The sequence below is a fragment of the Cervus canadensis genome, chromosome 8, assembly GCF_019320065.1.
Source record: "Cervus canadensis isolate Bull #8, Minnesota chromosome 8, ASM1932006v1, whole genome shotgun sequence".
Classification (NCBI taxonomy): domain Eukaryota; kingdom Metazoa; phylum Chordata; class Mammalia; order Artiodactyla; family Cervidae; genus Cervus; species Cervus canadensis.
The window spans coordinates 76,623,222-76,639,364 of NC_057393.1; the positions used below are offsets into that span (position 1 = coordinate 76,623,222).

At 37.1% G+C, this 16,143-nt stretch overlaps 1 protein-coding gene across 3 annotated transcripts; it reads right to left on the minus strand.

Annotated features, from left to right (window-relative positions):
• Nucleotides 1–542: 542 nt before the first annotated feature.
• Nucleotides 543–12,870, minus strand: CDK1 (cyclin dependent kinase 1). Of its 3 annotated transcripts, none has more exons than XM_043476895.1 (8): nt 12,742–12,870; nt 10,142–10,203; nt 7,620–7,776; nt 6,723–6,846; nt 4,628–4,798; nt 3,181–3,344; nt 2,928–3,069; nt 543–891 (listed from the first exon to the last, which is right to left on the minus strand). In XM_043476895.1, exons 2-8 carry the CDS (start codon nt 10,176–10,178, stop codon nt 793–795), a joined length of 894 nt encoding a protein of 297 aa, XP_043332830.1. In that variant the 5' UTR covers nt 10,179–10,203; nt 12,742–12,870; the 3' UTR covers nt 543–792. The 3 variants fall into 3 exon arrangements, with proteins under 3 accessions (XP_043332830.1, XP_043332828.1, XP_043332827.1); XM_043476893.1 differs by having other exon boundaries at nt 12,670–12,743; XM_043476892.1 differs by lacking the exon at nt 12,742–12,870 and adding an exon at nt 12,633–12,731.
• Between the last annotated feature and the right edge of the window lie 3,273 nt (nt 12,871–16,143).

Genomic DNA, 16,143 nt, shown 5'->3' on the forward strand with positions numbered 1-16,143 from the left:
CAGAGTTTTAGTCAGACTTGAAAGCCAAGATAAGCAACTCCTTTGTATGGTTATTACCTCTGACCAAAGCACAAGAATTCACTCAGACAAATAACTTTCATAACCTACCTAAAAATAGGATAGCTCATAAATTTTCTAAATTGTTCTTTCCTGCTGTGGACAGCCCTTGATCTCTGACTGTAAAACTTAGCAAGCTTTGGCATACACTAATGTTAGTTTAACAAGTTGCTAAAAACCTCTATAAATTAAGCATCGCCTCTCAAATCTGGATAGTTCTCTCATTCTGAACGCCTAAACATTTAGGTCACAAATTGAAATACCAGTAGAAAAATACTCATCTTTAGGCAGGTTGTATAGTTACCACATGGCAAGAAATTGACAAGAAAATTTAAACAGAGTATAAAAATACTTCAAAGCAACATGAACTTTGAACTTAGCACACTTTCCTAAATTTTAGTATTTCCAGCAAGAAAAGAAGACTGGGGTAGTATTTTAGATGGTTTGAGTTAACTCAAAAATTTCCTGATTCCTGACATCAATACTAGATTTATATAGTTTTATTATAGTAACAAACAGCTGTTACAGTGAGATCTACAAACATATACAGAATTATTATATTTAAATTCATATAGAACAGTATTTACATTTTTAAGTTACTTTTGAAATCAGAAGATGAAGTACAGATTAAGTTTTACAACAAAGAAAAGAAAAATACACAAAGACAGAAACAGAGATGAACAGTAAAAATACAATTATCTGTTCTTGACACAACACAGGGCAACTGTCAGAAAGCTACATCTTCTTAATTTGACTGTCCAAATCATGAAAGTATGGATGATTCAGTGCCATTTTGCCAGAAATTCGTTTGGCAGGATCATAGATTAACATTTTCTGTGTGAGGAAAAGATTTAAAAGGTTATTTATTTAAGGAAAAAAAAAAATCCCCCAAAAGCCTTAGTTTTCTACCAATAAGCCATACACTAATAATTTTAAAGAAAAACTACTAAATGAACATTCCCATTAGTTTAACACCAAACCACATAAATGTTTTACCTCACCCACTAGCTCTAAAATGATCTATTCTTTAAATCACAAATATCTTGATAACCTTTTTTCTATAAATTACAGTTTAAGACACAAGTATTCATGGATAACTTTAAAACCAAGGCATAAATTTAAGAATGATTATCTAGTTAATTATATTTACTTTGGGAATTAAAAGGCCCTCTGAGTTATTTACAACATTCCTGAAATTGTGGTAATTAACTACAGAGGTTTCTACTGTAGCTTTCAGCAAGTTTCTAATAAAAACAAAACCAGCGTGCAATATGCTATAAACATAGCTAAAATGAGTCACTAAATGAACTATGGTCAGAAAACCTAATATTAAAGTTTATTTACACATCAGCAGAAAAGTTTGAATAAAGTTAAAATGTATCTGAAAGAAATCTTAAAACTAAATCAATAAGCCAACCTAGAGATACTTCTACTATCTTGTTACCATTTAAGCTCTTATTCTATAGCTAGCACTCTACTAAGTGCTTTGTTCATTTCATGTTACTTAATCCTGACAACAAAAGGTATGAATTAGTCCCACTTTACAAATCAGAATACTGAGGCTCAAAGAGGTTAAGGAACTTGCCCAAGTTCATAGAGCTTACGAGTGAGAAAGATGATATTTGAAACCAAGACTAACATATGGCTTACAGCAGTGATTATCAACCTGGTGAGACCGCCCCTAACGGGGTATTTGGCAATGTGTAGATTCATTTGGGGTTGTCACAACTGGGATGAAAATGTGTTAATGGCATCTACAGGACACAGAAATGGGATGCTGTTAAGTATCTTAATGATGTACAGGACTGCCTCCAGCAGCAAAAAATGATCCAGTCCAAGATGTCAATACTGGCTAGACTAAGGAACCGTGATGACAAGATGATTTTCATCTGGTTAACTAAAGTGGCATTCTTTGAAATGTTCAAGAATCCCAGACTGGGCCAGGAATACAGAGGGCCTTTTACACCACATCATCAATACTGACGCACCAAATATCTGAGTGGCAGTAAAGGACCCTGGACTGCACTGGAAGCATTTGGGAAATCTGAGCTGAGGTTGGTGGCGCATGGTTATAACCTGTGAAAGAGGCCCAGAGGTCAATTAGAACATGTGTACGATGATACAGCAACAGATTTTTTTCCTTTGTTTAGTAACCTACCAAAATTTCTTTTTTGGAATTACATTACCCGAGATTCATAAGATTTAGTTCCTTCTAACGCCTCAGTATTTAAATACTGCTCTAAAATAAATTTCCTGAGGCAGGTCTAGGACAATCTATTTTATTCTAACAAATTATTTTTTGTCCTATTTTTAAAGAACACAGCTGTTTAGTTGGAACAGCAGCGTAATAGAGGGGAAGGTTTTAAGAACTACATTCATACCTTTGCTAACCTATCTGATGTGGAAATGAGGCACAAGGTGAGAAATGGAAATTCATGCAGCAAAGGCTTTAATAACCACCAATATGAAAAAATAAGGAAGACACCTATGTCTAAACTAAAAACCAGTAAATACCAAGACAAAAAAGCTGGAAAGGAGGGCCACTCCAAGTCAGTCACCTACAGCGTTATTATTAACCCTGTCCTCTCCTTCAGAGTATCTATAACCATCTATCAGATCAAAAACAAATCAATAAGAACAAAAAAATGCCAAATTTTTTCATATCTAAAATGGAATTAGTAATGTGCTTGCTTCAGTAGCACATATACTAAAATGGAGCTAGTAATATAATAAACATAACAGACATAACAGTTATATGTCTAGCTCAACAAATGTTGGTTTTATTCCTATTTCCTAGGTAAAGACAGAATTAAGTACATTCAGAATTAATTATCCATGGTGTTAAAACCAATATAAAGGGTATTCCTTACCGAGAGCAGATCCAAGCCATTTTCATCCAAGTTTTTGACATGGGATGCTAAGCTTCCTGGTTTCCACTTGGGAAATGTATTCTTGTAGTCCTGTAAAGATTCTACTTCTGGCCACACTTCATTATTGGGAGTGCCCAAAGCTCTAAACACCCAGAACAAAACAAAAACTTACAAGTTAAAGCATCAACATAATTCTTGTTATCTACGTGTTAATTTTAAAGTTCTTAACAGCTCAAGCATAAATGAAAAATACCTGAAAATTCTGAAGAGTTGATCAATTTCTGAATCCCCATGAAAAAGTGGTTTCTTAGTTGCTAATTCAGCAAATATGGTACCTATACTCCAAATGTCCACTGGAGTTGAGTAGCGAGCTGACCCCAGCAATACTTCTGGAGATCTATACCAGAGTGTCACTACCTATCACAAAGAAAACACCTTACTTGGAATAAATGTGGCACATTATCTAAATGTAAACATTTATATTAGGACTGTCCTTTAGAATGCTGCACGACTCTCTCTGATAGTGTTTAAAAGTCAATTAACTATACACAGTACTAAATGTTAGATAAATACTTCGTTTGTAAGTTATATTCACTAAGGAGGAAAAGATAAAAGCATACCAAGTCTTTTCAAATCAGTAAAACGCAAGGATCAAAACACTCAAGACAGCATCCACTTAAAAACCAAAGCACGATGATACTGGATTTAGGTTGCCACTATACTGTACAAGTGTATGCACCACTTACATGCTAAAATCACAACCAAGGCAAACAATAGCTCATTAGTGGTCTAGCACCAATCTCGGAGAAGGAAACGGCAACCCACTCCAGTGTTCTTGCCTGGAGAATCCCAGGGACGGCGGAGCCTGGTGGGCTGCAGTCTATGCGGTCGCACAGAGTCGGACACGACTGAAGAGTCTTAGCAGCAGCAGCAGCACCAATCTACTATTTTAGCATATCTAATTTATCACAATGGAGGGCAACAGCATCTATTTAAACCAGTGGAAACCAAATAATATATATTTACAGATCCATGGGAAAAATTATAAAAATGAATGATTAAAAAGGAGCCAAGACATCTGACCAGAGGTGCACTGTTACAAGTTTTGATCTAGAGGAAGTCTTTGAGCACAAGGGTAGACAACTCCACAGAAGACAAGGTTTCCCAATAATCCTTAACTGTGATTCAGCATTCTTTTTCCCTCCAGAAACAGCAAACAAAAAGCCAAGTCATCAATATAACAGGGACAAAATTTGGTTATATTTACAAGCTTCTAAAAGCATCTGAAATAGTCATACTTAATCAACAAAATCTTTAACTAGTCTTTTTCAAGACAGGATCCAAACAAGAGACAGAAACCACATGTAATTTGAACAGGGAACGTTTACTAAGCAGGATTAATAACTGTAACAGAGGACTGTAATAATTGGAGACTGACTTGTTAAGAATAAATGACTCCTTCCTGCAATGCCTCTCTAGCACCCTCTACTGTCAGAGCGTAACATACCAGCATCTGGCAAAGGAAAAACACTCACAAGTTCCAGATACATTTTCACACAGCAGACACTGAAGGGTTACTTTGGACTAGAGGCAATAAACTTATACTGACAAAGAGTTGAAATCTTTCTATTTTTTCTTTTCTTAAAGAATACATAAGACAATCCCTCAATCACACATAACAAAAGTACCAAAAAACATACCTCATGCGTATATACTCGAATAGGTATTCCAAAAGCTCTGGCAAGGCCAAAATCTGCCAGTTTAATTGTTCCTTTATCATCAATCAACAGATTTTGAGGTTTTAAGTCTCTGTGGAGAACTCTTCTAGAGTGACAAAACACAATCCCTTGTAGGATTTGGTACAAATAACTCTGGAAGAAGGAAATATAAATTAGAAACTTAACCATATGATAGAATGATTTTCTAAATAATCTTGGTAGGCTTCTTTCAAAGACGTAAGAAATTATAATGCAGAGAAATAAACAATTTACCAAAAAAGTTCTCAGGCCACTTGAGACTAACAGGAAGTATCTGGGAGGTGAGAAGCACATTTATATCAAGTATTATGTTTGTACAACTAAGACAAAGATATTCACCTTATGGGCACATCTATAGGCACTCATTTCGTTTTCTTTTACTTATTCTGGTCCCTAATTCTTAAGTAATAAGGCAATTTTCTATACATAAAAAGTTTCTTAAACTTTTGTTTTATATACTTATAGCAACTCTAGTTCTGTCCCAAATAAGTTTAGTCTTTTCCATTTCTATCTTTTATCTTTATATATTCATTTCCTCTTTGGAAACACTGGTCACAAATTAAAAAAAAGAAAGAAAAACCCAGAATATTATGCAACATGGGTACTACGGAAATATAAAATAATAGTATCGACTATAAAGTTCAATATTATAAAATACATAAAACCAATCAGTTGGAACAAATGGCTAGCCATTTGGAAAAAAAATTAAGAACCCTAGTTCCTTCATCAAAAGAAACCTTTGATCCCCCTAGAATTTAAGACAAAAGGAGGAACGGTAATCTACTGAAACCACTAGAAAAACACTGTCATGTACTGTTCTAATACATGTGATCTTTGCATGAGGAAGACTTAAATAAGACATAAAAATCTCCAAAATTCATGTACCAATATGTACAAGTATGTTAAATTATAAAAATAACTAATGGTATATACACACCATTAACAAAAGACAAAAAAAAAAAGGAATAAAAGAACTATTATCAACACATTACCAATAAGAGGCTCTTAGAAACCAATGAAAAAAGTATCCTAACAGAATCAACAGCGAAAAATATGTATAGTGTTTATAAAATGGCTAAGAAATGAAAAATGTCAAACGAAAGGCAAAATGATGTTAATGTATTTTTTACATAGTATTGTTATCAAAAAGATTAATCAAAACAAGTTTTGACAGTGATGTGCTAAAAGAATTATATTACACCATGATGTTGGTCTAATTTTTTAGAGGGTTAACTGGCACTATCAAGATTTTAAGTGTAAATAAACATCTTCAACCCACTGATTTCAGTAGTGAGACTCCTATAAAGATACACAGGAAGATATGAAGATATTCACTGCTGCACTGACCATAAGGACATGAGTCACCAAGCTGGAAAACAACTTCAGTGTCCGCCAGTGTGGAGCTGGTTTATGCAATTATATCAGACATCAGAAAGATGGGTTCATATACTCACACTGTACACAGTAAAAGGGAAAGTAACGCATATATACTAGTATATATAAAATCCCATTTTTATAAAAAGTTTATGTATATACAAAGTTGACATACAAGTATCTCTAAGATTACTAATAAAACAAAGGCTACCTCTGAGGAGTGGTTTGGTAGAGATGGTATAAGGATAATTATTTTAAATTTAAATGAAGTTTAATCTCTACAATAAATTAACCAAAATATATATTCAAATCCAGAATAAAATGAAACTGCCTGCCAGCATCACCCTGTCCCAGGCTTTTGTTCTTTTATTTTACACATATCTGACTGACAAAGAATAGAATATCCTAGTTTCCAACAATCAGACAGTGCTTTTCACTTTACAACCAGAAACACTATCTAGTAATAAAATGGGTAGTTGTTAACAACCTAAACTATAGACTATGTGAGAAAAAACAAAATATTTTTTAATGAAACATTCTTTTCTTCCTTGTTCTACTTTCTAACATTTTTTCCAAGCATATTCTCATGAAACACAGGCACTTCTAAAGAGACCCTTTACATTCACAGTGGATAAACACTAACAAAATTAGGCAAGATTCTTACCTTAACAAGTGAAGAATCCATGAACTGACCAGGAGGGATAGAATCCAAGTATTTCTTGAGATCCATGGAAAGGAATTCAAAGATGAGATATAACCTGGAATCCTGCATAAGCACATCTTGAAGACTGAAAAATAAAACAATTATAAACCTTAACATTTTTGATCTCTCACAAAATAAAATGGCTTCTATACACTTCATAGTTGCTATTAGAAAAAGCAGGCCACAAGAAATTTCTTCAGTAACAAATACATGCTATACTGTTTTGGGAAAGAGGTGGTACCTTCCCTAGTGAAAACAGTATTATTAAACTAGAATTTGAGAAAGGAACCTCAGGGCAGCAACTGAAAATTAAGTGACGTTACAGGTGCTAACTTGGTAAACAGCCTGTATTCCAGAAGGATATTTCTAGACTGACTGCTTCTTGCTTAGAGCTTGTCTTTCCATTGAGGCAAATTATAGAAATAAACTTTTTGAAGTATTATCTAAACTTACCAGTTGTTCACCATCTCAAGCCCCCAAAATGCAATTAAATCCTAACTTTCACCTGACCTAGCTACCTATCTCAGGTCGCTAATTAAGTAGTCCTTACAGACCAGAGCTCTGAGTTGGAACAGTGACAAAGTTTTGTGAAAAAAGACTTCCTTGTCTCCCCTGACTACTTTATCCTGATTTTCCAGCCCCCACTACTAATCTCTATCACCAAGCCCCTCCAACTCTGTTCCTGCTTTAAAAGCCTGTTTTTCTATGCCCAGCATTCTCAATGAACAAAAATAGTAAGGTTCTATTCTACTCAGAAAGGTTCAATCAGAACTTAAGCAACTGTAAAAATTTTCACAATGAAATTCACATGTGAAATAGCATGCGGAAAATGATTCAAATTCAGATATTATACCATACCTGACTATATTTGGATGACGAAGCTCTTTTAATAGAGATATTTCCCGAATTGCAGTACTAGGAACCCCTTCCTCTTCACTTTCTAGTCTGATTTTCTTCATGGCTACCACTTGACCTGTAGTTTTGTGTCTACCCTTATACACAACTCCATAGGTACCTGAAATAGACAAAGTAAGTGTCTGCTATGTGACAACCTCCACAAACTAAAAAAATTTTTTAAAAAGATGATTGAATTCCACAAGGTGTCACATGATAGAAACATCTACTGCGTGGCCACAAAGGAAGCATCTCATTCATAATTATACTCTCATCACTTCTGAAAGAAAAGAGGCTAATTACAACCTAACCTATCTGCAGTTTAGAATCCATACAGTCATCACAGGTTCCCCATACAATTCAAATTACCAGTAATTTTCCAGCACATTTTAGAGAAAAAGGATCATTTGCAAATTGGAGTGTATGTCCTGTCAAATATCCTACACAAGGTAGGCAAAAAATAAATGCAGGAAGCCTCACATCCATTTGGAAGTTGAGAATATGGATTCTGATATATGGGCTTTAGATAATGAGCAACATTTCCAATATAAGGGTTCCTGGGGTGGTTGGGTGCACCGAACAGAAAAGGCAATAAGGGAAATGGACTAGTCAGCTAAAAACAAGTTCATATGCATGATATGCTGAATCCCCCAGGTAAGTGATTTTTAAGCCGGAGTTGGACAATTTAAGGGAGGTCTTGACTCCCTTAATTACATGAAAATTTTCTTAAATAGCTTTACTATTTTTCCTATGACATCAGTGTAACTTCAAAAGCAATTAGGAGGGACTTATATCTAGGTAAGTCTATTTTGCAGCTTTTTAAGAGTTTCTCCAAAACTAGTAGTACTTCAAAAATGGCTAAGAACCACTAATAAATAAATGATTTACTTGTTTGATCAGAATATTAAGGATGGTTTGCTCAGTGACAAAATGATGCTATATAAACTCTGTTCTATTTTTTTTTTAAATAGAGAAATTCTATCCAATTGTCTATGTCATGGTGTCATTTTAAAAACGTAAGTTGACATAAAATCCATTGTATATTATTTTGACTAAATCTGGAGTAATTGTGCTTTGGGTAGCCAATTGATCTGGGAATCCCCTGATGGTCTGGTGGTTAGGACTCTGCACTTCACTGCTTAGTGCCTGGGTTCAGTCCCTGATTCAAGGAACTAAAATTCGACAAGTCGTGTTGTGAGGTCAAAAAATATAAAGGAGAACTGATCTTATTTGATCTTCACCACCATCCTTCATGGGTGGACCTCTGTACACTTAAAATCTGTACATTTTTCAGATGTAAATTATACTTGCATTAAATACAAAAGTAGGTAAGCCAGTAGCACCCTCACCCAGCACACTGTTAAGACAGACTCAGGAAGATCAGTCATTTGCATAATACAGTCAAATAAGAAGTTAATGATAATTCAAACTTTTTTTTTAAGTATTCTTACCTCTCACTCAAGTGTACAACATTCACCTGGTCCTAAAATTTACTCATAATAGACACTGATTAACTTATAGGGAACACTCAGTATATACCGAATTGAGTTTTAGACATCACAAGTGCTCTTTGTCTCTCCTGACTCTTTTTGAATCATTGCCACTTCTCACTGAAGTACTGGAACAGTGCTCTAGTTAAACAGAGCATAGTCATTTCACTGGTTCATTACCAAAAATCATTTGTGAGATGCAAGGCATGCACTTTGAAATGAACTAGGCATTATAAAATTTAAAAATCTTCAATATAGGCAAATTATGGAGACTGAACAATAAACAGAAAAACTATTAATCAACAAATGGTTATAGGTTGTCTGCTAAATGCCAACCAAGGTTCCACATCATGCATATAGTTATGTTCTCTATGATCTAAAAAGGCAGAAAGGGGTTCAAATTATTACCCGAGTTCAATGAATTATTTTTGTTAACTCAGAAGAAAACCATAGAACAACTCGGTAATAACTGAAATAAGAGTTGATACATTTAAGAAATGATCTGGGTAGTCAAAAACTCAATGTCAACGGGGAAAAGACAAGAGAACTATTTTAATCAAAAGACATTAAGAAGACATTAACTACCAAATGAAATACATGACCCTGACTAGAACTTCAGAGAGTATATGCAGACGCACTTAAAACTAAAGCACATAATTTCACTGCCCTAACACTCTCCTCAACACACCTACAAAACAGCAATAGTGTTTTTTAAAAATATATAGATATATTGCTTTAAGTGTTTAGTATTAGAAGAATGTAAGATTATTGGAGGGGTGCTGTTAGGGAGACATGTCAGAATAATTTCAATTCTCTTGAAAGGTTAACTATTATTTTTTGCTTATGCTATTATGTAGAGAACATATGTATTAATGCACTAATGTACTGTTAGATACTTTAAAAACTGAATTTGAATATTTACATATCTTTGTGTCAAAGACGTCAAATCATTAAATCATTTTTTAAAAATCCTTTTATATTATTAAAACCACTCACCTTCTCCAATTTTCTCTATTTTGGTATAGTCTTCCATACTTAATCAGTGGGTATGGTAGATCCTAAAATGAGAAGAAAAGCTTATTTGATTACATGCCACTAATACAAAGGGTGTTTTTAAGTTATTTTTGAGATATTACAAGTAAAGAATTTCCCATCGTGCCTAGAGCAGTATTAACTTTCCATACTAGGACGCCCCTCATGGATAGGAATCCACCTGCCAATGCAGGGAACACAGGTTCAATCCCTGGTCCAGGAAGATTCCACATGCCACAGGGCAACTAAACCCAAGCGTCACAACTACTGAAGCCTTAGGTGCACTGCAACAAAGAGTAGCACCCACTTGCCTCAACTAGAGAAAGTCACTTGTGGCAATGAACATCCAGTGCAGCCAAATATAAATAAATTTTTAAAAATTTTTCCATAATATTAGCTATTCTATTAAAACAATATTTTCAAGGGGAAGAACTCAAGACTCTCCCACCTTTCTTAGCTTCAGAAACATTGGAAATATTTGTATATCCTATACCTGGATAACTTTAGTGCACTAAGTCGCTTCAGTGTCTGACTCTGTGTGAGCCTATGGAGGCTGCCAGGCTCCTCTGCCATAGGATTCTCCAGCTGAGAATACTGGAGTGGATTGCCATGCCCTCCTCCAAGGTATCTTCCTGACCCAGGGATGGAACCCACTGTCTGTTGTTTCCTGCACTGACAGGCAGGTTCTTTACCACTAGAGCCACCTAGGAGCTTCTTTCAAAGTTAACCTTCAAAGTTCAGACATCAACTTATCTATCCGTCCCAAACAAAACCCTGATGTTCTTTACTTAAGACTTCTAAGGCTCATCAATGTGTGCCAGTTATACCCAAATATTTCAACAAAGAATGCTACTTGAATTTGTAGCTTCATGATACTTCTATGAAGTTAATAAATAATTTTTAAAGACATGAGTAGGGAGCTAAAATGTGGTCACGCTGCTCAATCGTTAGAAAATATTTAAAGCAGCAAAAGTATATTCATTTCAACTTGCTCAAATGACAGTTTTAATCCTTCTCTTGTTGTCAGGAGTCACGTAACACAAACATGACAAAAAACTTTCAAGATACCTTTTATAAAGTAGGAAATATCACTAAGCACTCTTAAAAGAAAATGGGCAATTCCACACATAAAGTCTATTTTAATTATATCCATGCAATGTCAAAAACAAAGAATGTCCATATACTTGAATCACAAAACAATGGTTAAAAAAAAAAGCTGAAATGACAACCAGATACTCAAGACTTCCTGGTAAGTTTGCCACAGAAACATTAACTTCAGAAGCCTTAAAATCATATATAAAGGTTACTGAACCATAAGTTATATTGACCCTTAAGTTTTATTTCTCACATTCTTTTTCAAAATCATTCCAGACATAAGCAGAGATAAACTTTTTTAAATAAACAAAACTGCACTACACTGGCCATCTTAAAAATGCTGAATTTTACAAATGGCAATGGATTAGGATTAACTATCTTCTTCAATATCCAGTTGTAATATGCCCAAGTCACAATGAAACTGTGGAGCTGACTTTAAACAAAATAACTGAAAACTAACTCAATTTCAAAGCTGGGTTCAATTACTCTTCCACCTTTTCCTGGTTACAACTATTTTAAATAAAGGATGTGGCTTCGTAATGCCTTTTGAATGCCTCCTCTATTCCTAGTGGCAGGATGTAAAATACCAATGGCTTCATCCGCCCAGACACCTCCAGGTCTTTAGAGAAAGCAAGACCTGCATGTTAAAACTGATTAAAGGATTTAAAAAGACGCGTTTCTAACTCTCGGCGTTTCTTAGATTTCCAGTTTTTGCCAATTCCACTGTATGTAACAACCACCAAACATAAAATAAAATCCAAAAAATCCAAGTTCTCTCGGGGTCTATGCCCAGGATAAGTTGTTCTTAAAAGCTCCAGGTAGGCTAGGATCATGGGAGCAGAGAAGCAAGCTGAGAAGGCCCATAAATTAGTTCTTTCGGTCGGTTTCCTGGGACCGTCTGGGATTAGAAGCAGGCCCGAGCACCTAGCCGAGTTGCGGTCTAGCTTTCCACTCCCGGAGGCGAGGTTAGGCGCTACAGGGCCGAGCCTGGCACTCCACAAGCGTTTGGCGTCGGCGAACGAAGGCACAAATCTGGCTTCCATCAAGCCCCGGAAGCCTCCTCAGCCGCCCGCGACCCCAGATTGCAATTCAGAAGCCAAAGCAATGCCAGCCCTGCCGAAGCAAACCCGCCCGGGCTGGGGTCCCGCAAGCCTCCCACTGAAGCCGGGGTTGGCGTCGCTCCACTCGCAGGCTCGGGGCCTCGGGTTAAGGCCGGGCCTGGCGGTACGCAGAACCCCACTGCCCAGAGCCCAGCCTCCCAATTATCACCTGCTTCACTAATACTCCCCCTCCCAGGCCCGCGAGCCGGCCCTTCCGAGTCGACACCCCATAGACAAGACCCTGACCCCACCAACGCTACCCGGCTTATATCCCGCGGCGAAAGCTGCGGCGGCTACCTCGTCCGCGACGCTCTCCCCTAACTTCCAAGCGCCAGCTCTGGAGCTGAGTGCGAGCAGTTTCAAACTCACCGCGCTAAAGGGTCCTGGATTCACCAATCAGATAGCCCGTAGACTTTTAAAGGAGCCAATCAGAGCCTAGCTGCCCTTAACTGGGCTTCCCGGGTGGCTAGAGCGCGAAAGGTGGAGGAAACGGCGGCTGGAGAAAAAGCAGAAGGGCGGGCGCCAACTGAGTCTGAGCGCAAGCGCTTTCCAAGATAGGGTCGTCCTATTGATTCTAGTCATAAGAAATCTACTGTTCTCTCTGGGTTGGTTTTTTTCTCTCCCAATATTGGCACAATAAAAATTTGAGGTATTCAAATAGTTCATCACAAGAGTGGTACTACAAGTAATCCAGATCCCATTACTTTCATTTCTGATACTTAAAGCTAGTGCATAATTATGCTTTTCTAAATTAATGAATCTCAGTCTGGGCCAAAGCAGCATGATTCTGCATGTCCCAAGGGGAAGATCCCGCAGGCTCAACTTAAGACTCAAGGCAGCCAAAAAACAAAATAAATAAACTTTGTTTTAATAGAAAGAGGTAACAGAAAATTAGGAAAGATGCCCTCAACAGGGTAAAGAAACTATATATATATATATATATATGAGTTAGATACATTTTTGTCACATTTCACACACATGTGCTATGTTTTCACCTCACTTTTTAAATTTATGTAGCATTTTAATTACAAATCAAAAAACAAAATTTTTCTTTTCTTAAATGTTAAAATATTCTAACATCAGAATTTTAAATGTTCTTGAAAACAGAAAAATTCACACTTCTGTGGGAGAAGAAAAAGATCTAAACTACACTTTAAATAATTCAGTGTCCCCAAACTCTTTCTTTGCCCTCCACCATATCCTAAAGAAATTTCTGCACTTGAACATCATTCTTAAGTCTTCAAGAAAATAAAAAAGTAAAATAGAACTGGGGATAGTAAGAGTCTGTCCACTGAATGTATTGGGATCTGAAACAAATTGATTACCATTCCCTCTGCAACTATGTATTTGATGATCCAGATTAGGATAAGGAATGGAATAAGTTTATCACATGGCCCCCTCTATGTGGCACAAACACTCCAAACACAAACAACCTTGGCGATTTTGTGCTCCTGGGTGACAGAATATTTTGAATTCATAGTAGAAATAGGAGATTTGGGAAATCTTGGCCTGAACCTAATAACTTTTAAAACTTATTTTTAAAATCTCAAATTCACATTTTAAATGAAAACTGCCTTAAATTGCCTTAAATAAAATGAAAACTGTGTTCTAGAGAAGACTATTCTCTGCTAGTTTAGGGTACTAATTTTAAAGAATAAATATATATAGCTTTCTCTCTGAGAGGCATAGGCAAAGGATTTAATTTATATCATCTAAAAACAGCTAGTAATTCATTATATACATTTGACATTCAACATAAAGCTTCCACACTTTGATGCTAGATTTTCATTTAAATTTAACTCAGTTATCTTTCTCTATTTTTGCGGCTTGTTTTTGTTTGTTTTTAGCTATCTTTTCAAGTTTCAGGTGAGGTGGGGTGAAGTGAAGTGAAGTTAAAGTCACTCAGTCATGTTTGACTCTTTGCAACCCCATGGACTATATAGTTCATGGAATTCTCCAGGCCAGAATACTGGAGTGGGTAGCCTTTCCCTTCTCCAGGGAATCTTCCCAACTCAGGGACTGAACCCAGATCTCCTGCACTGAGGGGGAGTCTTTACCAGCTTAGCCACAAGGGTTCAGGGGTCTTTCTAAATTTAGGCTCTTATCATGGCAAATACAATTTACTGTTCATTGGGTCAACTTCCATGCAGTGGCACAAAAATAAGTCAGGTATTTTCCTGCTTTAGATGTTGGGAGTGGGAGAACACAACCATTGCTTGTAACTTGCTTCTGGCACTTAGGCTGTAACTTATGCTCTAAGGTGACATGAGAACCTAGAGGAGGAAATTACTAATTCAAACAGAGGATGTGACATTTGAAGAAATATTGGATGTGACATCCTCCAGGAACCCTGGAGAAGGAATGATGAGGCGGGCCTTCCAAGCAGAAGTTTTATGAGTAAAGTCCTGAAGTCTGCCCATATCATTCAGGCTGCCTTGATCAGAGGGTAGAGGGCCCCTTAGGTGTTAAGCAGGGAAGGGAATTTGGAGTCAGAATCTAAAAGGGCCCTGAATGCTCTTCTGAGAGGCTGCTTGGAAGAGGTTCAGCTTTGCAACAGTATTTTAGAACTAGGGTACTTTCTCGATGGTTCAGTGGTTGACTCCTTGTTTCCACTGCAAGAGGCGCAGATTTGATCCCTGGTCAGGGAACTAAGGTCCCACATGCTGCAGGGAGGGACCAAAAAAGTAAAAATTTTAAAATGTATATAAAGTGGCAAGGGAAAAAAAAACTAAAACAGAGAGGATAAGAAGGCATGTGCTCCCCAAACTTTCACATTCATATTTTGATGACCTCCATTTAGAAGAGGGGGTATGCAGAGATCCATTGGCATTGCACAGAACTTTTGTTTGGCTTTGTTTTGAGATACAAGTTGCTATGGACTGAGTTATGTTTCTCCTCACTCCCACCCCCTTCATCTGTGCATTGCAGCCCTCTGGTGTTAACACACCTCTAAATATGGTGTTCGGAGAAGGCAATGGCACCCCACTCCAGTACTCTTGCCTGGAAAAATCCCATGGACAGAGGAGCCTGGTGGGCTGCAGTCCATGGGGTCGCGAAGAGTCAGATACGACTGAGCGACTTCACTTTCACTTTTCACTTTCATGCATTGGAGAAGGAAATGGCAACCCACTCCATTGTTCTTGCCTGGAGAATCCCAGGGACGGCGGAACCTGGTGGGCTGCCGTCTATGGGGTCACATAGAGTCAGACACGACTGAAGTGACTTAGCAGCAAATATGGTGTTATTTAAAATGGGACCTTGGGAGAGTAATTACATTTAAATAAGATCATGTGAGTGGAGAGCTCGCTGTGGGATGAGCATTCTTATAAGAAGGGACACCAAAGACCTCGATCACTCTGTTTCCTCTGCATGAGGACACAGAACAAGACACCATCTGAAAAGCAGGAAGAGTTCTCACCAGATCCCACCCTGCCAACACTGTGACCCAGCCTCCAGAATGGTGTGGAAATAAATTCCTATTGTTTATCCCACCCAGTCTGTGGTATTTTGTTATGGAAGCCCAAACTAACACAAGTATTTTTTCAGATAAAAACATTTGAGAAACATTTGCTTGTAAATACATAAAATACTGGAAGGAGATGCAAGAAACTAATACCAATGTGCCTGTGTGGAGTTGAAGAGTGCCCAGGGCACAGAGACGGGAGGAAGGCTTTGGACCTTTTGAATGTTGAACCATTTGGGTGTGTTACTTAGTCAAAAAATGAATAAATGGATAAATGGATGAATGTATGAAGAAATGCACATAGGAGG

What these genes read in the sequence shown, in the direction of transcription:
- CDK1 (XM_043476895.1), bottom strand. Translation starts at nt 10,178, where the DNA reads ATGGAAGACTATACCAAAATAGAGAAAATTGGAGAAG. An exon ending in TGGATTCTTCACTTGTTAAG is followed by an intron (nt 4,799 to 6,722) that starts GTAAGAATCTTG and finishes TCCTTCTTCCAG; the next exon opens with AGTTATTTGTACCAAATCCT. An exon ending in TTCGAGTATATACGCATGAG is followed by an intron (nt 3,345 to 4,627) that starts GTATGTTTTTTG and finishes TCTTTGTGATAG; the next exon opens with GTAGTGACACTCTGGTATAG.